General features: G+C 44.9%; 1 protein-coding gene across 4 annotated transcripts in view; it reads left to right on the forward strand.

Moving 5' to 3' along the window:
* LOC139543782 (poly [ADP-ribose] polymerase tankyrase-1-like) overlaps window positions 1-27715 on the forward strand; it is a 117495-nt gene that overhangs the window by 59464 nt on the left and 30316 nt on the right. For all 4 annotated transcript variants that reach the window (XM_071350189.1, XM_071350190.1, XM_071350191.1 and 1 more), the window contains exons 4-5: window positions 1366-1402; window positions 6905-6980. In XM_071350189.1, the coding sequence (XP_071206290.1) occupies window positions 1366-1402; window positions 6905-6980 (113 nt within the window). The remainder of the gene's footprint in view (window positions 1-1365; window positions 1403-6904; window positions 6981-27715) is intronic.

The raw sequence follows: 27715 nt of genomic DNA on the forward strand, positions 1-27715 counted from the left end.
TCCCCCTCAGAAACACAATGTAATTCATGGCATCCATTAACTGCCCTCTGGGGTCCAGCCATTCCAGTCAGTCTATCACTATGTCCCCGTCAGCTGCCAATCAAATATTAGGGAGGGTTACTGAGTGCAGGGGCATCACTACTAAGAACACAGGGCGAGGAAATATGGTGTGTGTGCTCTCCTCTCACCTTGCTTTATCTCAGGAGAGGAGGGGTGTTGTTTGTTTGATCTTGCTGCCCATATGTCTCTGAGTTAAATGTATTATGTCCATAGAGACCTAAAAGCCTGCCTAGACCTGTCCCCTCTCTTTGTATGGGAGTCCATCCCAGCCATAGTCATCTAACCCCAGCCAGCCCCCAGAGCCCCCCCCTCCCCTGGATGTATTCTGTGTGTTCTGATCTTAACACCAGGCAGCCTCCCTCCCTGTCTCCACATCCCCGGCTGTTGGAATGGAAACAAAGGACTCCTCCAATTAAGCCACTGTGTCTGACTCTGCGTGTATTCTTTTTGTGTTCCAGAATGCTTTCTCTCTCTCCCTCCCTCCAGCTCTGTGGCACCCCTCAGGCATGTCCTGTCAAATCCACGCATGTTGTCGCAGGACCCTTAATCACTCCTCTTTCATCATGTTATTCATTCTTCCTCCTCGTTCCCCGTCTCCCGCTCAGTCTCCTCAGGTCCTGGCAGAGAAAGCACACACACAGGGGATGGGGGGATGGAGAGGAAATTAAGGGGGGTCGGAAGGAGGGAGAGGGGGATGGAATTTGTTGCGACTGTAGTGGCGGGGGCAGGGCTGTGGGATGGAGGGATGAGAGGGAGAAGGGAGGATGAGGGTGGGACCACTTCTGTTTATGATATCTATTTCCCTTCTGTTATCACGGCAACCCCTCCTGTGCTAACAGAAAAACAGGAGGAGACGTTGGTTGGATGTGTGTGTGTGAGAGAGAGAAAGAAAGTCGTTTAATTTGAAGATTGAAACAAGCCGTCTCCTAGAGGATGATAATGCTGTGTGCAGAGGCTGCCCAACGTCACGGCAACATCAGCCAAAGGGGTGTGCACTGAGCTACGCCACCCAAGCCAAGAGAGAGATGTGCGAGGGAGGGGAGGGGGAGAGAGAAAACAGAGGGAGAGCGAGAGAGAGCCGTAAGGAGAGAGAAATAGGCAGGCATTGAGGAAGGTTCTCTGTCTGTGTGGGTGCTCTGCTGCACCGTGTGTGTGTGTTCTCCCACACAGTGTCTGTGTGTGTTTCTCTCTTTTCTCTCTGTGCCGTAGCTGCCTCTCTCTTGACTGTGACACTGGCTCTGTGCTGCTGCTGTGCGTCTCTCTCCCTGCCCGTCTCTGACACTATGATTTTCTGCAACCATTTAGGTGAATACAAGAAAGACGAACTCCTGGAGGCGGCTAGGTGAGTACAAGCTCCCCTCTCATCCTCTCTCCATATCTCTCCTCCTTTTAATCTCCATCTCCCCTCTTCCCCTCCGGCATTAGCAGACAGGTGTTGTGAAAGGGCTGAGCGTGTGGTTTGGGAGTGCTGGTGCACGGTGAGGGTTGTTATTGTGAAGGGATACCCACGTGGACTGTGTGTGGACCTTTCTCGTTTGGGCAGAAGTCCGTCCTTTCACTTCCGTGCCCCGGAAACCGATGTGGTCGAGGAGCGTGTCAATTAGTTAGTAGGCAAACGGAAGATGACCCCCCTCCCCCCTCAATAGCCTCCGTTTGGCAAGGAAGCACAAATGTTTCCAACCGCGGAAGAGTTCTGATATCTGCCACACCACCTTATGAATCAGCTGTTGTATTGTCAGAGGAGAAAAACATGCACACATTTAAAGACAAAAAGCTACGTATCCGTTTAGCTATAAACTGTCTTGCACCACTAACTTAATTTATTTTTTTAGCACTTTACACATACATTTTGGGATCCACCCCCCTGTAAATGTCATTGGCCTGATGACGCGCGAGTGGAGAAGGAGCTTCTCATTTCATTCAAGAGCATTTTCGTCCACGTTCCCACTCCTCGATTACCTTTGACCTTTTTCAGAAGGGGGCGAGAGAGGACAGAGAACGCAGGAGTTGAGCAAATCCAATTGAGGAAGTCCCATGTCTGTGTGGAGGGTTAGTTGTTACTTCTGCTTGGTGTGGGTGGCAGGACAGCGACGTCTCATTCAATCAACACAGAACACATTATGTTAAGACACACTGACCGGAGTCCAGACTGAGTTCCTTGGTAAGGTGCTAGCTCACCGACCAGAGACCAGAGTAGAACCAGAATGGATCATATAAGGTTAATCCATTTGATTTTAATCACTTTCCGACTGCAAAACCTTCCAAACATGTTTGCCCGTGGCAAAGTGGTCAGAAAGTGACTTTTTGGACCTGAATGCAAAAACATTCATGTGATAGAAGCCCTCAAAGTTGAGCCATTTTGCATACCCCCACCCTACCGTGAGACATCCGTTTCTGAGACTGGTTACTCAAATGAACTTATCCTCTGCTGCAGAGGTAACTCTGGGTCTTCCTTTCCTGTGGTGGTCCTCATAGGGCCAGTTTCGTTATAGCACTTGATGGTTTTTGCGACTGCATTTGAAGAAACTTTCAAAGTTCTTGACATTTTCTGGATTGACTGACCTTCATGTCTTAAATTCCTGATGGACTGTCATTTCTTTGCTTATTTGAGCTGTTCTTGACATAATATGGACTTGGTCTTTTACCAAATAAGGCTATCTTCTGTATACCCACCCCTACCTTGTCACAACACAACTGATTGGCTCAAACGCAACAGTCCATATTATGGCAAGAACAGCTCAAATAAGCAAAGTAAAAAGACAGTCCATCATTACTTTAAGACATGAAGGTCAGTCAATCCAGAAAATGTCAAGAACTTTGTAAGTTTCTTCAAGTGCAGTCGCAAAAACCATCAAGTGCTATGATGAAACTGGCTCTCATGAGGACCACCACAGGAAAGAAAGACACAGAGTTACCTCTGCTGCAGAGGATAAGTTCATTAGAGTTACCAGCCTCAGGAATTGCAGCCCAAATAAATGCTTCACAGAGTTCAAGTAACAAGACACATCTCAACATCAACTTTTCAGAGGAGACTACGTGAATCAGTCCTTCATGGTCAAATTGCTGCAAAGAAACCACTAATAAAGGACACCAATAATAAGAAGAGACACGATCAATGGACATTAGACCGGTGAAAATCTGTCCTTTGGTCTGATGAGTCCAAATTTGAGATTTTTGGTTCCAACCGCTGTGTATTTGTGAGATGCAGAGTAGGTGAGTGGATGGTCTCCGCATGTGTGGTTCCCACCGTGAAGCATGGAGGAGGTGGTGTTATGGTGTGGGGGTGCTTTGCTGGTGACACTGTCTGTGATTTATTTACAATTCAAGGCACACTTAACCAGCAATGGCTACCACTGCATTCTGCAGCGATACACCATCCATCTGGTTTGGGCTTAGTGGGACTATCATTTGTTTTTCAACAGGACAATGACCCAACACACCTCCAGGCTGCGTAAGGGCTATTTGATCAAGAAGGAGAGGTATGGAGTGCTGCATCAGATGACCTGGCCTCCACAATCACCCGACCTCAACCCAATTGAGATGGTTTGGGATGAGTTGGACCACAGAGTGAAGGAAAAGCAGCCAAGAAGTGCTCATCATATGTGGGAACTCCTTCAAGACTGTTGGAAAAGTATTCCAGGTGAAGCTGTTTGAGACCATGCCGAGAGTTTGCAAAGCTGTCATCAAGGCAAAGGGTGGCTACTTTGAAGACTCTAAAATATGTTTTGACTTGTTTAACACTTTTTTGGTTACTACATGATTCCATATGTGTTATTTCATAGTTTTGATGTCTTCACTATTATTCTACAATGTAGAAAATAGTCCAAATAAAGATGTACCCTTGAATGAGTAGTTCTGTTCAAACTTTTGACTGGTACTGTATATATTTTTACATTTGTTATTATAAAATTGTTTGACAACCCGTTTTGTGAGCTTTCAAATGATATCGAACTCAACCGTTTATCTTTTTCAGTGACAACGGCATGGATGTCTCATGGTAGGGTGGGGTATGCAAAATGGGTCAACTTTGAGAACTTCTATCTCCTGAATGTTTTGGCATTCATGTCCAAAAAGTCCCTTTTTATGACCACTTCTACAGTGGGCAAACATGTCAGAAAGTGATTGAAATTATATGGAAGGACCCTTTTGGACAGGGTGCCCCAAATGGTGTTTTTATGAGCAAATAAATTACCAAACCGTTTTTGTCTGTTCATTGTAGGACATAAAATACTGTAAAAACACCAGGAAGTCAGCTCCGAGTTATTTTAATTTAAGAAATCTGTTTTCAAGTATTCCCACACATAATCGAGAGACACGTGATCATATACAAAGTTTTCAAATGATTATGTTTTAGTCAAACATATCTGTTTGAGCTTCTTGCGGTCAATTTGCAGTCTATAAATGATTCGTAATTATGTTCTTGCCCACTACCATCCGCTCAACAACAGCAAAAACGGCCTGCGGCTGAATCTAGTTCATGATCCCTGCTGCAGGGATATAACAACAGAAGGCTAGATAGACCGTCTGGTCCGGAGGCAGCTGGGATTCAGAGTAGGGGTTATCTCTCTCTATGGCTGTAATGACTGACATGACAACACCGTTGCAGATGATGTGGTGGATGGATATTTCTGATTGGCCAGCGGGTTCACAGTTTACACGGCCATCCCTCGAGAGGTGCACTTTGGGAAGGAGTGAAGCCCCCAGAGAGAGGAGGAGGAGCAGTACTGAGTCTTTCTCCTGTCATCTGAACAGCTGAGATTCCCTGGTTTCCTGCTCTGTGCTCCCACCCTCTGTCCGCCCAGCTCTCGATGCTCCTGCTGCCTGAACACGAACTCCCTATGCCCACTGGGAACTCCTGTCATGTCCGCTATAAGCATGAGGGGATTTCTCTCTTGTTCCTACAAATGAAGGACATACAGGCTGCCCCACAATGGCTGTTGTGGTCGCTCCACGCACACAGTTTCCTCCGCACAATGGCCACCCCAGCATAGCAAAGTCTGTTATAGTCGTGCTTTGAACCACCTGAACATGTCTTGTGGTGCAAGGCATGTATGTCACATTCAGCTTATTATACTGAAGTTCCTGCCTCTGTGGGCCCTTGGCCAGCAGACCCTACTAGAACACATGAAATCTGTCTTTAATGACTGAATCAGAATACGCACTGGGGGAATGAAGGCAGGCAGAGATGAGAACTATAAAGAGTCCGTCTTCATTATCTGGGAACGCAGTTAGTCGGTTGAAACCATGAGAGGGGTTGCCATGGAGTATAATGTAATGTACCACTCACTATGTTCACAACAATCACATGTACTGTATGGAGCTCCATCCATCCAGGGCTTTTCTTTCAGCACTTCTAATTAAGATGAGGCCTGCTATTGGTTATTCTGCGGTAAGGAATAAGGCTCTTCTGAGATGTCTGTATCATGGAGGGGGCGAGCCTCATATAGCTGATTGACTTATGACAGGAGGTTTACTCTGTATGGGCTCCATCTTAGCGCCCTGGTAATTAGGAAGATGAAACTGACAAACACACTAGCTTTAATCCTGTGGCCTCCACTCTCTGCTAAACCTTGGGATGTTGTTGTGCATCTCAATTAAGAATCTCTTGTTTTCACTTAAGCCCAGTTAGCGTTGTCTACTGGCGGAAGGAGAAGGAGAGAAGAGAGGAACAGAAGAAAGCAAAGCCACTGACTATGAATGCATCTTCGCTGAAGGAACTTTGGCAAAGGTTGATACAGGGGGAACGAAAGAGAAAGAGAGGTGGGGGGAGAAAGATCCCTTTCTTCCTTTCTCTGACGGCCTGAAAGAGTTGTCGTCATCTGGGTAATGCGGAGACTGGCCGGCTCCGCTGCCAGGGTAGTGCATCCTGGCCAGGCCTCCCGTCACCGTGTCTGGGCACCGTGCACCAACCACAGGAGGCAGAGGGCATCCCTAATAAATAAACTCTCAGATCGTGCCAACATTAAGACTGACTGGCACGGCCACCCTGATCCAGAACAGAGCAGGCAGCAGGGCTTCTGGTAACAGCCAAAGGGTGAAGAGACACACGGATAGAGGAGAATGAGTAGGATTACCCTGACCCAGCACAGTAGTAGGGCCTTACTGTAGTTTTTTATTTTGTCCATCCCATATTCAGGACTGTCTTTTACCCCCCTGGCTCTTAACTGTGGATCCTTCGAAGTGCCATGCAGTCACATTGAGAACTGAGAGTGGAGCGGAGAGGGTGGCCCTTGGCTTCAGTGACCCTGGAAGGAGATGCTGAGGCTTTACTTGTCTCCTGACCACACTGGACCATCACCCTGGACCAGACTTCAGGACCGGCTGTTAGAGTCTGTTCAATGTGTAATGTCCTGCTGTGTTTTGGGATGGTAGAGCAGAACACAGGAAAGACCTCCACAGCAGGTAGAGATGCTGACTCTGTTATCCGGAAGCCTTCTCTCTGAATCTCTCTACAGCCATGCATAGCCTTTGGCAAAAAGGAAGTCTCTGTTGGGATAAGGAAATAAATTATACTGCGTCAGTGTTTTTCACTTGTTGTTTTCTGTTACCTAACTATCTTGACCAGTGTGTTCAGAGATCTGAAGACTGGTTTTGACTGCAGACATAAATAATGCTCTTTAGTTTAGATCGCCGTTCTGTCCATTTTGGGCAACTCCCTGGGCAAGTTTTCCACTCTCCTAGCCTTTTGTTATTCTCCTTTTTTAGCTAATGATACTCCTCCATTCCTCCCTTCTCTTTCTATCTCTCGTTCTCGCTCACTCGTTGGGGTATATCTAATGCGGGGCATGGTGTATATTTTTTAGTTTTTTCGATCCCTATTTTCTATTGTTTTCTTCCGCTGCAGGAGTGGAAATGAAGAGAAGCTCATGGCCCTGCTCACTTCGTTAAACGTCAACTGCCACGCAAGCGACGGCCGCAAGGTAAGGGCTTGCTCCGCCAGCACGCACGTGTCTGCACACACATTGTTACCCAAGCGATTCCCGCTCAAACCATGATATTCCAACTCAATCGTTAAGTCATAGTGAAATGGACCAATCGGTTCAGGTAAATCTAGAGGCATTGAGACATTCTTTGCTAGCGGAGGTAGTAATTGTAAGTGAACACAAGTGGAACAGGGTGAGGAGGGGTATGTCGCTCTGGATAAGAGCGTCTGCTAAATGACTTAAATGTAAATGTAAATGTATGTGGCCCTCTTGATGTCATAGTCCGGTTCCAGGTGTCAGTGTTAGAGGCCTGGTCTGATCTCAGGGAAAGCTACAGGATCCAAGTCAGTCCAGAGAAGAGGCTTAATCTGAGCCACGACATCCCTTCTCACAGACCTTTCATACTGGAAATGAGAGGATTTGTGGTACCCGGTTGTCTGCTGCAAGGTAATCATAATGCGTAGATAGGTCAGAGTTGAGGATAGTACCTCCTCTCTCTTTTCTACTAAATCCATTTTTTGAGATTTTGACCACACTCAGTTTCTATAGTATGTTGATTATAAGTAACACATTGTTAGTACAGTATTGACGCAACATTCTAGTGACAATGGAGACTACAATCGTGGCCAAAAGTTTTGAGAATGACACAAATATACATTTTACATATTAGTTTGTATGATGGCAATTTGCATAAACTCCAGAATGTTATGAAGAGTGATCAGATGAATTGCAATTAATTGCAAAGTCCCTCTTTGCCATGCAAATGAACTGAATCCCCAAAAAACATTTCCACTGCATTTCAGCCCTGCCACAAAAGGACCAGCTGACATGTCAGTGATTCTCTCGTTAACACAGGTGTGAGTGTTGACGAGGACAAGGCTAGAGATCACTCTGTCATGCTGATTGAGTTTGAATAACAGACGGGAAGCTTCAAAAGGAGGGTGGTGCTTGGAATCATTGTTCTTCCTCTGTCATCCATGGTTACCTGCAAGGAAACACGTGCCATCATCATTGCTTTGCACAAAAAGGGCTTCACAGGCAAGGATATTGCTGCCAGTAAGATTGCACCTAAATCAACCATTTATCGGATCATCAAGAACTTCAAGGAGAGCGGTTCAATTGTTGTGAAGAAGGCTTCAGGGCGCCCAAGAAAGTCCAGCAAGCGCCAGGACCGTCTCCTAAAGTTGATTCAGCTGCGGGATCGGGGCACCACCAGTACAGAGCTTGCTCAGGAATGGCAGCAGGCAGGTGTGAGTGCATCTGCACGCACAGTGAGGCAAAGACTTTTGGAGGATGGCCTGGTGTCAAGAAGGGCAGCAAAGAAGCCACTTCTCTCCAGGAAAAACATCAGGGACAGACTGATATTCTGCAAAGGGTACAGGGATTGGACTGCTGAGGACTGGGGTAAAGTCATTTTCTCTGATGAATCCCCTTTCCAATTGTTTGGGGAATCCGGAAAAAAGCTTGTTCGGAGAAGACAAGGTGAGTGCTACCATCAGTCCTGTGTCATGCCAACAGTAAAGCATCCTGAGACCATTAATGTGTGGGGTTGCTTCTCAGCCAAGGGAGTGGATTCACTCACAATTTTGCCTAAGAACACAGCCATGAATAAAGAATGGTACCAACACATTCTCCGAGAGCAACTTCTCCCAACCATCCAGGAACAGTTTGGTGATGAACAATGCCTTTTCCAGCATGATGGAGCACCTTGCCATGAGGCAAAAGTGATAACTAAGTGGCTCAGGGAACAAAACATCAATCTTTTGGGTCCATGGCCAGGAAACTCCCCAGACCTTAATCCCATTAAGAACTTGTGTTCAACCCTCAAGAGGCGGGTGGACAAACCAAAACCCACAAATTCTGACAAACTCCAAGCATTGATTATGCAAAAATGGGCTGCCATCAGTCAGGATGTAGTCCAGAAGTTAATTGACAGCATGCCAGGGCAGATTGCAGAGGTCTTGAAAAAGAAGGGTCAACACTGCATATATTTACTCTTTGCATCAACTTCATGTAATTGTCAATAAACCTTTTGACACTTATGAAATGCTTGTAATTATATTTCAGTATTCCATAGTAACATCTGACAAAAATATCTAAAGACACTGAAGCAGCAAACTTTGTGGAAATTAATATTTGTGTCCTTCTCAAAGCTTTTGGCCACGACTGTACAGTATAGCCACATGCTGTGATATCCATCATGTCCAAACATTACAGTTCTCTCTGATAGTTATCTTCCTGGGAATATTTTAGCAATAAGGCCTGAGAACTATCGTGTGAATAACTCCCGACTAAGGGCTGTTCTTAGGCCTGACGCAGAGCAGAGGGACGGGGAAACAGCCCTTAGGAGGTTGTTATTCAAGATAATTCCTGGGTTCGTGGCCCTTATTGCTTTTATAAAACGGTTGCCAGCGTATAACAAAAAAACAGATTTAATGGCATGTTTTCATTTTTTTATTTAGTAAATTTGTTTGATTTAATCCTTCCACCTTACGATATAGTCTGAGAAAAGCCAGTCGTTTGTTCTGGAATCCTGAAGTTGCAAGCCAGATGGGCTGGTCGTCCATTCTATTGGCATGGACGTTCTAAGCCACAGATGTCAAACTCATTCCACCGAGTGCCAAGTCTATGCGGGTTTTCGGTCCTCCCTTGTGCTTGATTGATGAATTAAGGTCACTAATTAGTAAGGAACTCCCCACACCTGGTTGTCTCGGGCTTAATTGAAAAGTTAAACCAAGAACCTGCAGACACAAGGCCCTCAATGGAATGAGTTTGACACCCCTGGCCAAAAAGGTTGCTATGAGACTAGCACTTTCTCCTTTGCTAGCCTAGCCAACTAAAGCAAACACACAATCACATCAAGCAGCTGAAATTACAGCAAGCTATGTGCATTTTTGTTTGTTTTACCTTTGTTTCTTTTGCCGTTTCTTTGGATATATTCATTATAACCAGAGAATCTGTCAGTCTCGTCACGTTCATATGCATGGCACGGATCGGAGAAGCAGACAGCAGGTTTTAGACAAACCCCAACTGTTGCAAACCAAATGCTAGACTAGTAGCACAGGGAACTATTGTAGACGTTTTTTCCCAGGGGAGATGAAGTGCATAAATTACCTGGCTAGGCTGTCGGACAGTGGATGCGCATGGATTCAAATGGAACTGTTAACAGGCATTATCAAATCAAACTTTATTTGTCACATGCGCCGACTACAACAAGTGTAGACCTTACCGTGAAATGCTTACTTACAAGCCCTTAGCCAACAGTGCAGTTCAAGAAGATTTAAGGAAATATTTACCAAATAAACCAAGGTAAAAAATAATAAAAAGTAATAAAATAACAATAACGAGGCTATATACATAGGGTACCGGTACAGAGTCAGTGTGCGGGGTACAGGTTAGTTGAGGTAATTTGTACATGTAGGTAAGGTTGAGTCAATTCATTTAGTCAAGTCATTACCCGGGATTGTGGTTACTAACTCCTATCAACCAATCAGCATCCAAGATCCAAATAGCCTGTTTTATTGTTTGGAATTATTCCGGTAGAGGGATTCTGTGTGGGGTTCCGCAGTGAGGTTCTTTGTATTCCTACACCACAGTAGTGTAGGTTGTAGTTATGGCTATTAAGTAAGCCGTTAGCGTTCAATGACTCCTGATCATCCACCGGCTGGGTTGTCACTGCTGTGGCTTTGTATATCTGAATTCTGTCCCTGTCTGCTTCAGGAGGCATGCAATGACATTTAGATTTGGATTGATTTCCGTGAGGGTATGATGACAGCGATAATAATAACTGACACAATGATGCATATTAAAATGCTAATGAAGCTTTCCCAAAGAATGTCGCCATAGTCTCCATCTCAAGACCCTTTTCTTTATTACCCCTTTTTCCTTTTAATTAAAATGCCACCATCCCTCCCTCCACCTTCCTGGCCAATTCTCTGCCTTTTATGTGAGCAGTGCTGTTCTAGACGCTGTGGATGTTTATGGCTGGTTCTGTGTTTGCCAGATCACGGCCCTCTAATACAGCTCTGCAGGGTGCAGTGTTCCTGCCAGCCAGCCAGCCAGTTGGTTGCTCCCCAGACCTCAGTGTTTATGAACAGAGAGAATGTATTCTCCTTTACAGTCTTCACTAATGTGCAGTGCGGTTAGTCTCTCTGTGCTAATGAGTTGCTGTGGCCCTGGCAGCACAGCATGTCGGTTCAGAGATGCTGTTCTAAGGCAGATGAGAGGGTTGCTCCTGCTAGTTACATTGCTTCGGGTTATTGAGTCCTCGGTGTTTCTCGATATGCATGCTACCGTGCTCCCCACACTCGTGCTCCACGTGCGTTCTCCAAGGAAGTTCTGTTGAGTATGGTCTTGTGAGGACAAGGGTGTGGAGGACACATAAAACATAACATTTAATAAACACTCTCACGCCCCGTACTGTATTACCTCACGCTGCATCTCCCCATTCACTGAACCTTCTTCCAGCCAGGACAATGGCAACAATATAGACGAAACAAGATGTACACCAAGCTAAAGTTTTACTTCAGAATTATCAGCTAGATACACTGTATATGTGAATCGTTGTAATTTAGCTAGCCAGCTATCTAGTTAAACAGGCAGAAATGACCTAAAACGAATGTTATGCAAGGTACAGTAGATGTTTATTCTTCGTGGGTAGCTAGCTAGCAATTCTTCGTGGCTTGCCAGTTAGCCCTATTGACTTACTATGGACTTACACATTCACTGAACCTTCCGTTTTATTTGTATTTATTTATTTATTTAACCTTTATTTAACTAGGCAAGTCAGTGAAGAACAAACTCTTATTTACAATGATGGCCAAACCCGGGCGACGCTGGGCCAGTTGTGCTCCGCCCTATGGGACACCCAATCGCGGCCGGTGGTGAAACAGGCTGGATTCGAACCACAGTGTCTGTAGTGACACCTCTAGCACTGAGATGCAGTGTCTTAGACCGCTGCGCCACTTGGGAGCAGCGGTCTAGCCAGAACAATGGCAATAGAGACTAAACAAGATACACACAAAACAAAAGTTTTACTTCATAACTATCAGCTAGCTATATGTGAATCGTAATAATGTAGCTAACCAGATAGTATAACCAGCAAAAATGACCTAAAACCAATGTTATCCAATATAGATGTGAATTCTACATGGGTAGCTAGCTAACAATTCTTTGTGGCTATCTAGTTAGCTAACAGTAGTAGCTAGCCAGTTAGCTCTATTGACTTGCGGTCTACACACACTACAGTGGGTATGGTAGGCAGGTAACCATGCCAAAATTAACACAGCATGTATTTATTAAGGTATGAAGTAAAACTATTGAGAGGTGAATAGGCAACATTTATTATTATTTATTACTTATTTTTTCTCCCCAATTTCGTGATTACGATCTTGTCTCATCGCTGCAACTCCCCAACGAGCTCGGGAGAGGCGAAGGTCGAGTCATGCGTCCTCCTTAACATGACCCGCCAAGCCGCGCTTCTTAACACCCGCTCGCTAAACCCGGAAGCCAGCTGCACCAATGTGTCGGAAGACGCTGGGCCAATTGTGCATCGCCATATGGGACTCCCAGTCACGGCTGGTTGTGACACAGCCTGGGATTGAACCCGTGGCTGTCGTGATGCCGCAACACTGAGACGCGGTGCCTAAGACCGCTGCGCCACTCGGGAGGCCAATAGGCAACATTTCATTCAAAGTCAGAGTGTATTTTCTCTCACTTCAGCTAAAATATTGGCCACCATTGATTTCAAGAAAATGTGTGTAATTTTTTACGTAGTTGCGTCATATTTCTTTGCATACTTTCCGTTGAAGCTTGCATCGGTGCATGCTTCAAGATATGTACAAACGGAGCACGCATTCGAGAGTGCCCTCTGTGCTCCGTTTGGCATACTTTGATTTGGACTCGTACTCTGACCCTCCTGTGCTAGTATGTATTTTGAGAAACACCATGTGTGTTTGTTCGGATGGTACTTTGTGCTGGACTGGACTATAATTGTGTTTTTATGAGTTTTTCAGATAGGAGAGGCCAAGTAAGCCTTTTCTAAGGCCACAGCTCTGTTTCCCTGCTACTATATAGCCCTTTAATTGACTGTCCAGTGAGTCACAGGTATTTTACCTAGGAGGGAGACCCAGGAGTTATAGAGGAGATTATGGGAAAGTGAGAGGTCAGCATTTAGCTGACACGGTGCAATTCATGGGGCTCCTAGATATTTCCAAGGGAGCTTTTTGTAGGTGTTTAGGCTACATCCAGTCTGTCAGGTGTGTTCTAGTCCCCTTCCCACTCTAACCTCTAAAAGTGAGTACACGGCAACTCACTGTTTGTAATTACCTGGACTCCACTTAACTTAATGCTAACACAAAATTGCCCTGATTTCTTCCTAAGAAAGAGGGAGAACTGAGTGTGTGAGCCAGAGATAGAGCCATCTGCGTGATCTCTCCGTGCAATATGCAAATACTGTAAGTGTGGATTCTAATTAGCATACTAATGATATTCTGTTCTGAGCATTCTCCGTCCTCATAACCCATTCCACTTGTAATTTCTGTTGTCAAAACTAATAAAGAAATGAGCGACTCAACTGGAATGGAAGTAAAGGTCTACAGCCCGCCTTGAGAGAGAAGAGTGAACTTGAAAATGTACTAAGCTTGCTGATGTTTTGTTGGTGCATTTAATTCAGAGATGTGTGCCATTCATGTGGTAGTTAAGAAGTGATCTTGTGGCACAGATTATTTCATGGAGATTCTACCACTCAGGTGCAGTACGTGTTACTTTAACCCCCCCGTAAAGAGACTAGAGGCACAGTCAGTCAGTCCTCAATGCTCTCACCTGTCTAGCGTCATTCAATGCCCAGCTAATCTCTCCTTCGATACTCGGCTAAATAAATAAATAAATAGTTGATCACACTTGCTTCCTGAACCCATTCAGTTAGCTTCTTGTTTTTATCTCCTTAGTGGTCTGCCTATGTGCGTTTTAAAGATCCACTGCTCGCATTTGCTTCCTCTGCCCCTGTCCCCCCACCTCGCTCCTCTGTCCCTCCGCCTCCATAACCCAGGGAAAGAATTGAAGAGAAGCTCGCCCGTGGCTGCTCAAGTCTTCTGTTTTCCATTTGTCATACATTTCCAGCTTACAGGGGCATTATTTTGTTGAAGTATATAATAGAATACTTTAGCTCTTTCCGAGTGGCACCATTTGTCATGGGACTCTGTTGCTGTGCCAGTCTCGCTTCTATTTCTCCTCTTCTGTTTCTTGTTGAATCCACACCCTGAGTAAAAAAAGAAGCAGCAACGGGCTGTTATCATCCTCCGATATCTTCATGGCCTGAAACTGTTTGTTCCATAAATTCATTGCGTTTGTCACAGTTTGCTTCTACAATGGATATTGCAGCAGCCCAGGACAGAAAAGGCTCTTGGTGATGATGGGGTGATCAGGGACAATAGGAAATGGCGAAAACTGTCCCTGGCAGTGTCCTCAGTATTAGGCTATTTCCATGGCTACACAAGGAGGGGAAGAGGTGTAGGCGATACTAGAGAACGTTGTAAAGTGATGAATCCACTCCGAACCTGTGAAATTAGCCATACGTGGACCCCCTGCCAACAGCCATGTTTTTAATCTAGGTTACCGCGGTGTCTTCAGCACTGGTTATAGTTAGCTGTTAGAAACCCCTATTAGTTTGAGGTTCAAGGCATGAACAATAGGCCCTAGTTGTTTTTGATCATCCTCTTTTATGTAGCAGGATTTATTAAATCCTTACTTTGCTTTTCTGACTGGTTTGTGTTGATACTGTGGAGGAATCTGTAGAATGCCTATCCCTTGGCGTCTGCTGTTAGTAACTCCGCTCTGTCATTTCAGTAGTGTGTAAAGAAATGACTTTGGGTGGATACTGACGGGAAGCTTAGTGGAGCGCTGAGATGAGACGCTCCCTGTAATGACCGGTTTGCCTCAACCCAGTATCCGGATGCGGCCAAACGCCTTTGGAAGCTGCTCAGTATTCAGGAGGAGGAGATCCAGTCTGTCTACGTGTGAGGAGCAGAGCAGACACGTGCCCCTCTCCCCGGGCACAATGGCATCTCCATTTACTTCAACAACCTGCTGCCATCCTGTCCCTCCACCGGCCCTAGGAACAGTGGGATGTGCTGAGGATGAATGAACAGGGCCTGTCTCAAACCTCACCATTTTTGCCGTGTCTTAACATCATCAACATCAAGGCTTGTCATAACCATCACTGCCTCTGTATTCAGGGACTGACTTCGAAGTGACATCCGCCTCCGCATATCGTACCGCAGGGGAAAATGAGAGAGGGGGCGACTAAAAGAAATGCTTTGTTATATCGGGCTTTAGAATTTCAATAGAGCGCATAAGACGCTGAGGATGAATCGCTGAGTTAAGGGAATCAATCATGTGATTGGGTAGCTCAGGTCTCTGGATGTCTCTGAGTGACACCAGCTGGACTACGTAATCACACAAGTGTTTGTTACATTAAAAAAATCTTGGTTGACCGAGAGTGGTCCTGTTCTTTTGACCAATCGATCGGTCGAAATGTTTAACCTTATTTTTCCATATATAGACAGGCACACCCTATGTGTTTTAATAAAATCAACTACATATGCACTGAGCGTGTCTGATGCTTTAAGCACACTGTTTGGTTAAATTATTAAGACACACAGATGAGTCAAAGACCCCGGTGGTCACACTGGGCTAAAAAAAATATGACAGCGAGTGCCTGTGTGACTGGCGCACATTGCCTCGCTCTCCTCCCTACTGCAGCGAAAGGTACCACCGCACAGCAAGTGTTTATTGTGCTGTCCGTGCTGATGCTGCAACATTTCAGCCATTTGTTTCTTTCTTGTTTCTGACTGAAAAATACTGTTTCCCAAATCCCTATTTTGTTTAGGAGAAACTTTCCCTATTCCCTAAATATTTGCTTTCTTAACTTGAAATTAGATTTGATTTGAAACATGTGACCATAATCACCTCAATATATTGGTTATAACAAACACGTGACAGCAAAATGGATGCGGAAAAAATAAACTCAAACCGGTTCGTTTACTGGTTGCTCAGGAGGAAAAGTGGAAGTCAGATCTGTGGAAGACATGTTACTTAGTTGTGGAAAATCCTGGAGATGAAGAAAGAGGAGGGTATTGGAGCAAGCGTTACGTGAGTATTATGTGTGCCAAACAGTTGCTATTACATAACAAAATGTTGGGATCATTTGGAACAGTAAACAACACTAAATGAATATGTCTGTTCTCATGAAAAATAATAAATATGGAGCCTTTATTACAGCAGACTAAAAACAGCTGCATGCATTTGTGAATTGCAGTTTATTTATTGTTTAGGCATCTTATTCAAAGCTCCCCATGATATTTAATTATGCTTGATTGCATTTCAATTCCTGAATGTCTCCTACGGTGTGTGATGATGACATGAACAAATTAATGATTGATTGATACAGTAGCCTATATAACTATTGAAATATACTGTAGGCTTAAGTAAGTTACACGAATGGTTCTCACGAATCGGCAAGCAATTAAACAAACACTCAAACAGGCAACAAAGGCCAGCTCGGTCTTATTTCTGTGTATATATGTATGTGTGTGTATATATATGATTTGTAAAGCCAGGCACATTTAACAGTTAGGCTATTTATTATAGACCTAATTAAGTTGGGGTTTCCTCTCTCCTCAATTTTATTAGACAATTAGTCTTGGGCTGTTTCCTCGTCTCTGCTGCTGCCTCCGCTGCATTGTTCTCAATCCAATTCTACAGCGCACTAAAGAATGTTTCAGAGCCGTTGACAACGACCGTATCCAACGCGGGAGAAAGTGCATTTGTTATAAAATAATATTAAATGTATTAGTGTTGCAACATTATTTTTTACATAATATAACCATATACAATGTCAGTATCACATGTCTTAGAGCGATGGACTGTTCCATCCCCGTGGCCTCCGCAATGGATTAGTCCACTGAGACAGTCGCGAATCAGACTGGTGTCTTGTGCACCATTAAAAAAAAATACAAATGAATTGCGACTGCTCGACTAAAGAAATCTTGGTCGACCAACAGCTTATGGACCGAAACAATTGACCAGTCGACTAAATGGGGTCAGCCCTAGTTACAGTGCATTCGGAAAGTATTCAGACCCTTCCCCTTTTCCACATTTAGTTACAGTTGAAGTCGGAAGTTTACCTACACTTAGGAGTCATTAAAACTAGTTTTTCAACCACTCCAAAAAGTTATTGTTAACAAACTATAGTTTTGGCAAGTCGGTTAGGACATCTACTTTGTGCATGACACCAGTAATCTTCCCAACAATTGTTTACAGACAGATTATTTCACTTATAATTCACTTATAATCCACAATTCCAGTGGGTCAAAAGTTTACATATACACTAAGTTGACTGCCTTTAAAAACAGCTTGGAAAATTCCAGAAAATGATGTCATGGCTTTAGAAGCTTCTGATAGGCTAATTTACATAATTTGAGTAAATTGGAGGTGTAGCTGTGGATGTATTTCAAGGCCTACCTTCAAACTCAGTGCCTCTTTGCTTGACATCATGGGAAAATCAAAAGAAATCATCCAAGACCTCAAAGAAAATGGTAGACCTCCACAAGTCTGGTTCATCCTTGGGAGCAAATTCCAAACGCCCGAAGGTACCACGTTCATCTGTACAAACAATAGTATGCAAGTATAAACACCATGGGACCACGCAGCCGTCATACCGCTCAGGAAGGAGACGCGTTCTGTCTCCTAGAGATGAACGTACTTTGGTGCGAAAAGTGCAAATCAATCCCAGAACAACAGCAAAGGACCTTGTGAATATGCTGGAGGAAACAGGTACATAAGTATATATATCCACAGTAAAACGAGTCCTATATCGACATAACCTGAAAGGCCGCTCAGCAAGGAAGAAGCCACTGCTCCAAAACCGCCATAAAAAAGCCAGACTACGGTTTGCATCTGCACATGGAGACAAAGATTGTCCTTTTTGGAGAAATGTCCTATGGTCTGATGAAAGAAAAATAAAACTGTTTGGCCATAATGACCATCGTCATGTTTGGAGGAAAAAGGGGGAGGCTTGCAAGCCGAAGAACACCATCCCAACCGTGAAGCACGGGGATGGCAGTATCATGTTGTGGGGGTGCATTGCTGCAGGAGGGACTGGTGCACTTCACGAATTAGATGGCATCATAAGGGAGGAAAATTATATGGATATATTAAAGCAACATCTCAAGACATCAGTCAGGAAGTTAAAGCTTGGTCGCAAATGGGTCTTCCAAAATCAAATCAAATTTTATTTGTCACATACACATGGTTAGCAGATGTTAATGCGAGTGTAGCGAAATGCTTGTGCTTCTAGTTCCGACAATGCAGTAATAACCAACGCGTAATCTAACCTAACAATTCCACAACTACTACCTTATACACACAAGTGTAAAGGGATAAAGAATATGTACATAAAGATATATGAATGAGTGATGGTACAGAACGGCATAGGCAAGATGCAGTAGATGGTATAGAGTACAGTATATACATATGAGATGAGTAATGTAGGGTATATAAACATAAAGTGGCATAGTTCAAAGTGGCTAGTGATACATTTTTACATAAATTTCCATCAATTCCCATTTAGCTCAGTTACCTTAGCTTTCTTGGGAACAGGAACAATGGTGGCCCTCTTGAAGCATGGGGGAACAGCAGACTGGGATAAGGATTGATTGAATATGTCCGTAAACACACCAGCCAGCTGGTCTGCGCATGCTCTGAGGACGCGGCTGGGAATGCCGTCTGGGCCTGCAGCCTTGCGAGGGTTAACACGTTTAAATGTTTTACTCACCTCGGCTGCAGTATGCAGTGAAGGAGAGCCCGCAGGTTTTGGTAGCGGGCCGTGTCAGTGGCACTGTATTGTCCTCAAAGCGAGCAAAAAAGTGATTTAGTCTGTCTGGGAGGAAGACATCCTGGTCCGCGACGGGGCTGGTTTTCTTTTTGTAATCCGTGATTGACTGTAGACCCTGCCACATACCTCTTGTGTCTGAGCTGTTGAATTGCGACTCTACTTTGTCTCTATACTGGCACTTAGCTTGTTTGATTGCCTTGCGGAGGGAATAGCTACACTGTTCGTATTCGGTCATGTTTCCGGTCACCTTGCCCTGGTTAAAAGCAGTGGTTCGCGCTTTCAGTTTCACGCAAATGCTGCCATCAATCCACGGTTTCTGGTTTGGGAATGTTTTAATCGTTGCTGTGGGTATTATGTCGCCGATACACTTTCTAATGAACTCGCTCACCGAATCAGCGTATTCGTCAGTGTTGTTGTTGGACGCAATGCGGAACATATCCCAATCCACGTGATCGAAGCAGTCTTGAAGCGTGGAGTCAGATTGGTCGGACCAGCGTTGAACAGACCTGAGCGCTGGAGCTTCTTGTTTTAGTTTCTGTTTGTAGGCTGGAAGCAACAAAATGGAGTCGTGGTCAGCTTTTCCGAAAGGAGGGCGGGGGAGGGCCTTATATGCGTCGCGGAAGTTAGAATAACAATGATCCAGGGTTTTGCCAGCCCTGGTAGCACAATCGATATGCTGATAGAATTTAGGGAGTTTTGTTTTCAGATTAGCCTTGTTAAAATCCCCAGCTACGATGAATGCAGCCTCAGGGTGTGTGTTTTCTACACACCTTGAGCATACTTCGAGCATACTTCCAAAGTTGTGGAAAAATGGCCTAAGTACAACAAAGTCAAGGTATTGGAGTGGCAATCATAGAGCCCTGACCTCAATCCTATTGAAAATTTGTGGGCAGAACTGAAAAAGCGTGTGAGAGCAAGGAGGCCTACAAACCTGACTCAGTTACACCAGCTCTGTCAGGAAGAATGGGCCAAAATTCACCCAATTTATTGTGAAAAGCTTGTAGAAGGCTACCGGAAATGTTTGATCCAAGTTATACAATTTAAAGGCAATGCTACCAAATACTAATTGAGTGTATGTAAACTTCTGACCCACTTGGAATGTGATGAAAGAAATAAAATCTGAAATAAATCATTCTCTCTACTATTATTCTGACATTTCACATTCTTAAAATAAAGTGGTGATCCTATCTGACCTAAGACAGGGAATTTCTTTATTAAATTAAATGTCAGGAATTGTGAAAAACTGAGTTTAAATGTATTTCAATCAATTTTATTTTATATAGCCCTTCGTACATCAGCTAATATCTCGAAGTGCTGTACAGACACCCAGCCTAAAACCCCAAACAGCTAGTAATGCAGGTGTAGAAGCACGGTGGCTAGGAAAAACTCCCTAGAAAGGCCAAAACCTAGGAAGAAACCAGGCTATGAGGGGTGGCCAGTCCTCTTCTGGCTGTGCCGGGTGGAGATTATAACAGAACTATGCCAAGATGTTCAAAAATGTTCATAAGTGACAAGCATGGTCAAATAATAATCATGAATAATTTTCAGTTGGCTTTTCATAGCCGATCATCAAGAGTTGAAAAACAACAGGTCTGGGACAGGTGGCGGTTCCATAACCGCAGGCAGAACAGCTGAAACTGGAATAGCAGCAAGGCCAGGCGGACTGGGGACAGCAAGGAGTCACCACGGGCGGCAGTCCCGACGCATGGTCCTAGGGCCCAGGTCCTCCGAGAGAAAGAAAGAGAGAAGGAGAAAATTAGAGAGAGCCAAGATTTTCAAAATGTTCATAAATGACAAGCATGGTCAAATAATAATCAGGAATAAATCTCAGTTGGCTTTTCATAGCCGATCATTAAGAGTTGAAAACAGCAGGTCTGGGACAGGTAGGGGTTCCATAACCGCAGGCAGAACAGTTGAAACTGGAATAGCAGCAAGGCCAGGCGGACTGGGGACAGCAAGGAGTCACCACGGCCGGTAGCCCCGACGTATGGTCCTAGGGCTCAGGTCCTCCGAGAGAAAGAAAGAGAGAAGGAGAAAATTAGAGAGAGCCAAGATTTTCAAAATGTTCATAAATGACAAGCATGGTCAAATAATAATCAGGAATAAATCTCAGTTGGCTTTTCATAGCCGATCATTAAGAGTTGAAAACAGCAGGTCTGGGACAGGTAGGGGTTCCGTAACCGCAGGCAGAACAGTTGAAACTGGAATAGCAGCAAGGCCAGGCAGACTGGGGACAGCAAGGTGTCATCATGCCCGGTAGTCCTGACGTATGGTCCTAGGGCTCAGGTTCTCAAAGAGAAAGAGAGAACGAGAGAATTAGAGAGAGCATACTTAAATTCACACAGGACACTGGATAAGACAGGAGAAGTACTCCAGGTAACCAACTGACCCTAGCCCCCCGACACATAAACTACTGCAGCATAAATACTGGAGGCTGAGACAGGAGCGGTCAGGAGACACTGTGGCCCCATCTGATGATACCTCCGGACAGGGCCAAACAGGAAGGATATAACCCAACCCACTTTGCCAAAGCACAGCCCCCGCACCACTAGAGGGAAATCCTCAACCACCAACTTACAATCCTGAGACAAGGCCGAGTATAGCCCACAAAGGTCTCCACCACAGCACAAACCAAGGGGGGGCGCCAACCCAGACAGGAAGATCACGTCAGTAACTCAACCCACTCAAGTGACGCACCCCTCCTAGGGACGGCATGAAAGAGCACCAGCAAGCCAGTGACTCAGCCCCTGTAACAGGGTTAGAGGCAGAGAATCCCAGTGGAGAGAGGGGAACCGGCCTGGCAGAGACAGCAAGGGCGGTTCGTTGCTCCAGAGCCTTTCCGTTCACCTTCACACTCCTGGGCCAGACTACACTCAATCATATGACCTACTGAAGAGATAAGTCTTCAGTAAAGACTTAAAGGTTGAGACCGAATCTGCGTCTCTCACATGGGTAGGCAGACTGTTCCATAAAAATGGAGATCTATAGGAGAAAGCCCTGCCTCCCGCTGTTTGCTTAGAAATTCTAGGGACAATTAGGAGGCCTGCGTCTTGTGACCGTAGCGTACGTATTGGTATGTACGGCAGGACCAACTCGGAAAGATAGGTAGGAGCAAGCCCATGTAACGCTTTATAGGTTAACAGTAAAACCTTGAAATCAGCCCTTGCCTTAACAGGAAGCCAGTGTAGGGAAGCTAGCACTGGAGTAATATGATCAAATTTCTTGGTTCTAGTCAGGATTCTAGCAGCCGTATTTAGCACTAACTGAAGTTTATTTAGTGCTTTATCCGGGTAACCGGAAAGTAGAGCATTGCAGTAGTCTAACCTAGAAGTAACAAATGCATGGATTAATTTTTCTGCATCATTGTTGGACAGAACATTTCAGATTTTTGCAATGTTACGTAGATGGAAAAAAGCTGTCCTTGAAACAGTCTTGATATGTTCGTCAAAAGAGAGATCAGGGTCAAGAGTAACGCCGAGGTCCTTCACAGTTTTATTTGAGACGACTTTACAACCATCAAGATGAATTGTCAGATTTAACAGAAGATCTCTTTGTTTCTTGGGACCTAGAACAAGCATCTCTGTTTTGTCCGAGTTTAAAAGTAGAAAGTTTTCAGCCATCCACTTCCTTATGTCTGAAACACAGGCTTCTAGCGAGGGCAATTTTGGGGCTTCACCATGTTTCATTGAAATGTACAGCTGTGTGTCATCCGCATAGCAGTGAAAGTTAACATTATGTTTTCGAATAACATCCCCAAGAGGTAAATTATATAGTGAAAACAATAGTGGTCCTAAAACGGAACCTTGAGGAACACCGAAATGTACAGTTGATTTGTCAGAGGACAGACCATTCACAGAGACAAACTGATATCTTTCCGACAGGTAAGATCTAAACCAGGCCAGAACTTGTCCGTGTAGACCAATTTGGGTTTCCAGTCTCTCCAAAAGAATGTGGTGATCGATGGTGTCAAAGGCAGCACTAAGGTCTAGTAGCACGAGGACAGATGCAGAGCCTCGGTCTGACGCCATTAAAAGGTCATTTACCACCTTCACAAGTGCAGTCTCAGTGCTATGATGGGGTCTAAAACCAGACTGAAGCATTTCGTATACATTGTTTGTCTTCAGAAAGGCAGTGAGTTGCTGCGCAACAGCTTTTTCTAAAATTTTTGAGAGGAATGGAAGATTCGATATAGGCCGATAGTTTTTTATATTTTCCGGGTCAAGGTTTGGCTTTTTCAAGATTTGGCTAAAGTGTATGTAAACTTCCGACTTCAACTGTTCGTTACAGCCTTATTCTAAAATGTAATTAAATTGATTTTTCCCCCTCATCAATCTACGCACAATACCCAGTAATGACAAAGCAAACAATGTTGAAAAAATAAAATACTGAAATATCACATTTACATAAGTATTCAGACCCTTTACTCAGTACTTTGTTGAAGCACCTTTGGCAGCGATTACAGCATCGAGTCTTCTTGGGTATGACGATATAAGCTTGGCACACCTGTATTTGGGGAGTTTCTCCCATTCTTCTCTGCAGATCCTCTCAAGCTCTGTCAGGTTGGATGGGGAGCGTCACTGCACAGCTATTTTCAGGTCCGTCTGGCCACTCTACCATAAAGGCCTGATTGTTGAGATGGCAGAACCTTCCAGAAGGACAACCATCTCCACAGAGGAACTCTACAGGAACTCTACAGCTCTCCCTACAGCTCTGTAGAGCTCCTCTGTGGAGATGGTTGTCCTTCTGGAAGGTTCTGCCATCTCAACAATCAGGCCTTTATGGTAGAGTGGCCAGACGGAAGCCACTCCTCAGTAAAAGACACATGACAGCCCACTTGGAGTTTGCTAAAAAGGCACCTAAAGGACTCTAACCATGAGAAACAAGATTCTCTGGTCTGATTGAACTGTTTGGCCTGAATGCCAAGCGTCACATCTGGGGGAATCCTGGCACCATCCCTACAGTGAAGCATGGTGGTGGAGGCATCATGCTGTGGGGATGTTTTTTGCCAGCAGGGACTGGGATACTAGTCAGGATCAAGGCAAAGATGAACGGAGCAAAGTACAGAGAGATTCCTTTAGGTGCCTTTTTAGCAAACTCCAAGCGGGCTGTCATGTGTCTTTTACTGAGGAGTGGCTTCCGTCTGGCCACTCTACCATAAAGGCCTGATTGTTGAGATGGCAGAACCTTCCAGAAGGACAACCATCTCCACAGAGGAACTCTACAGCTCTGTTAGAGTGACCATCGGGGTCTTGGTCACCTCCCTGACCAAGGCCCTTCTCCCCCGATTGCTCAGTTTGGCCAGGCTGCCAGCTCTAGGAAGATTCCTGGTGTTTCCAAACTTCTTCCACTTTAGAATGATGGTGGCCACTGTGTTCTTGGGGACCTTCAATGCTGCAGAAATGTTTTGGTATCCTTCCCCAGATCTGTGCCTCGTCACAAACCTCTACGGACAATTCCTTCGACCTCATGGCTTGGTTTTTGCTCTGAAAAGCTGTGTGCTTTTCCAAATAATCTCCAGTCAATTGAATTTACCACAGATGGACTCCAATCAAGTTGTAGAAACATCTCAAGAATGATCAATGGGAACAGGATACACCTGAGCTTAACTTCGAGTCTCATAGCAAAGGGTCTGAATACTTATGTAAATAATGTCTTTTTTTAAAGTTTTAATACATTCACTAACATTTCTAAAAACCTGTTCACTTTGTCACAATGGGTATTGTGTGTAGATTGCTGAGGATTTTTATTTATTTAATCAATTTTAGAATGAGGCTGTAACAAAATGTGGATAAAGATAAGGGGTCTGAAAACTTATTGAAGGCACAATACATTAGTGTTCTCTCACAGAGCTGATTCCGTCTAGCCTAATCCGTTAACCATCTGGTTCACACCGTCCTATAAGAGATGTTTGTGAGGTGATAATTTCTCTGATGGCACTTATGCTTCATCCTTTAATAGTCATGATTAGCTGGTGATTGCCTGTGTAATTAAGGGTAATTCCTGGGCGTAGGGAATCCCACCTCTTCACCCATTAGCCTATGCTGTAACCAGTGCCTGGTGTTACACTGGTCCACATTTAACCAGAAGAGAGAAACCAGTCTCAGGTCTTTGGTCCTCCACATTCTGCAGAACAAGTTGTGTCATAGACCAAAGGTATGATTAGCATCCAGTAGATTAGTCTGGATGGCCTTAGTCTGCAGTAGAAGATCCAGCCAGGAAGGGGTTAATGCTGTCAACACTCCTCGCATAAGTGTTCTGCTACTTGCTCTGTCAGGCCAAGATGGGTAGGTAAGCTCCATTGTGTTGACCCAGTCTGCTGTAGCGAGGCTCCGGTATTACTAGTCAAAGCTCATCTGTGCTTCCTTGTCCTGGATATGGAGGCCCAAGTACATTTCCTGAGCCGCCCACGCATTAAAGGTTTTACTCCGAGAGCCTTCGGGGGAGAGAGCAGAGAAGTCCAAAACACTGCTGGGTCATAGAGAGGGGTCATGGAGAGGAAGATCACGTCATTACCTCCCCCTCTGAGAGGACTGATAGCCAGCCAGGTTCAATGATCATACGTGCAAATGTGCATTGTGCAATGTGACGAATACTGATGGAAGTCAAGCTTGTGGCTGGATGTTGACAGCTGTTTTCCCTTGTGGTGAACTGAAAGAGCAGCCGACGTCCCAAATGCATGACGATCATCAGCTCATGCAGATTGGAATGCCCACTTCTGAATCTGTCGCCGGTTTTACCGTCAAATGTGACAACCACCATCAATACCTGTGGAGGGAGTAGGAATATGAAACACTGGCCAGGTATTTATACTGCTGCGTGTGATTCACATCAAAGCTGACAGGAGTCGGTATGTGTGCCACTTAACTCAGTCTGCAATGAAGCAACTCTTCAAAAGCATCATTTGAAAAGGCGTCTCTAACACCAGCCGCCCTCTTTACGCTATCCTGCCTCCAACAGAAGCTTTCATTTGGAAGTTTGTAGTAACAGTGTGTGTGTGTGGTGTGTACGAGAGAGAGGTGTGTGATTGTGTGTGTGCGAGAGAGAATCCGTGGGTGGGTCTGAAGATGATGGAGAGCTCAGGAATGCAGGACGTTATTAACGCGGCACGGCTCGATGCGGCAGCTCGCTGGAGAGCATTATCAAAATGCCTTCTGAAAAACCAATCACTTACTCCACCACACATGTGCAGCGCAGCCATCAGAATCCCACCTCGATTGTTTCACTGACCTTTCTGGTTTCTCCTCTCTTTTTCTCCTTTCTCCTTTTGATGTATTCCTCATTCGTACTAGTTCTGTGAGCGAGGGCTCTACAGTGCTACAATTTTGGTCGCATATGCTCCTAAATATTTTACTGTGCTACCTGGAATTTTAATTTAGGAGCACCGGTGCCCCTAGGAACAAATTTCAGCATAGAATCCTGAGTGTGGTACAGAGAGGGTATGTTGCGGTATGTGCTGCAGGACCTCACTGAGACAGGGTCCTTAATATAGAGTGTTTTGACTTGTTTGAACCATCTGCGAAAGCAGCCCGGCAGGCAGATGTAGTGGTGTTTTTTGGTTGTGGTTCATGGCATAGATATTGAGTTGGTAACACCACTACTGAACAAATTCCTTCATCTTTATTTCACTGAGCTGCTTCTTTCTAGTCACATAGTTTCCAATTAGCGCACTCTGTACCAGGGGAGGACTGTACCCTTCTCAGTTCTCTCTGTGTAGGCTACTGTGTAGAGGCTTGACTGTTAGCCTCTCGTTGTACACACACACACGTTATTCCATTAAGATTATATCAGAACTACTGGCAGAATGTCCACCTACACTCTGCTATCATGTTGGCAGGGGTAATATTTTATATTTACTTGACGATATCTCCTGGCTTGAACGTAAAAATGATCTATTGCTGGTGTGAGTGCTAGGATTGGACTGGGAATAGAGTCTGCGGCAAATGCTGGAAGAGTGTTTCTTTTCAACCCAATAAACACTAGCAGCTTTTGTGAGTTTGCTACTCAGGGATTCTGAGCTTCTTTTGAGGCTCGTGTGGTTTAGATCGTTCACCGTTATCGTGCCGCAGCCGCCTCTAGGTTCGAAAGATCAGTTGTTAGGCAAGGCGTATGTGATTTCTAAAATGTTCTCGGTCCATGTTTTGACCGTATATAAATGTAGGCCGCCTGCTCGGCTGTCCTTCCTGACTGTGTGTTTTGTCTGAGTCTAGCTGTAATGGGAATAGAAGGTGGCAGTGAAGTACCACCCACGCGCGTGCCACAGCTAACTACAACATCAAAGACCTAACGATTAGGGAGTCGCTCTGTAGCCCTCATCAAAGACCTAACGATTAGGGAGTCGCTCTGTAGCCCTCATCAAAGACCTAACGATTAGGGAGTCGCTCTGTAGCCCTCATCAAAGACCTAACGATTAGGGAGTCGCTCTGTATCCCTCATCAAAGATCTAACGATTAGGGAGTCGCTCTGTAGCCCTCATCAAAGACCTAACGATTAGGGAGTCGCTCTGTAGCCCTCATCAAAGACCTAACGATTAGGGAGTCGCTCTGTAGCCCTCATCAAAGACCTAACGATTAGGGAGTCGCTCTGTAGCCCTCATCAAAGACCTAACGATTAGGGAGTCGCTCTGTATCCCTCATCAAAGACCTAACGATTAGGGAGTCGCTCTGTAGCCCTCATCAAAGACCTAACGATTAGGGAGTCGCTCTGTATCCCTCATCAAAGACCTAACGATTAGGGAGTCGCTCTGTAGCCCTCATCAAAGACCTAACGATTAGGGAGTCGCTCTGTAGCCCTCATCAAAGACCTAACGATTAGGGAGTCGCTCTGTAGCCCTCATCAAAGA

Source organism: Salvelinus alpinus, chromosome 18 (genome assembly GCF_045679555.1).
Source record: "Salvelinus alpinus chromosome 18, SLU_Salpinus.1, whole genome shotgun sequence".
NCBI classification, from domain to species: domain Eukaryota; kingdom Metazoa; phylum Chordata; class Actinopteri; order Salmoniformes; family Salmonidae; genus Salvelinus; species Salvelinus alpinus.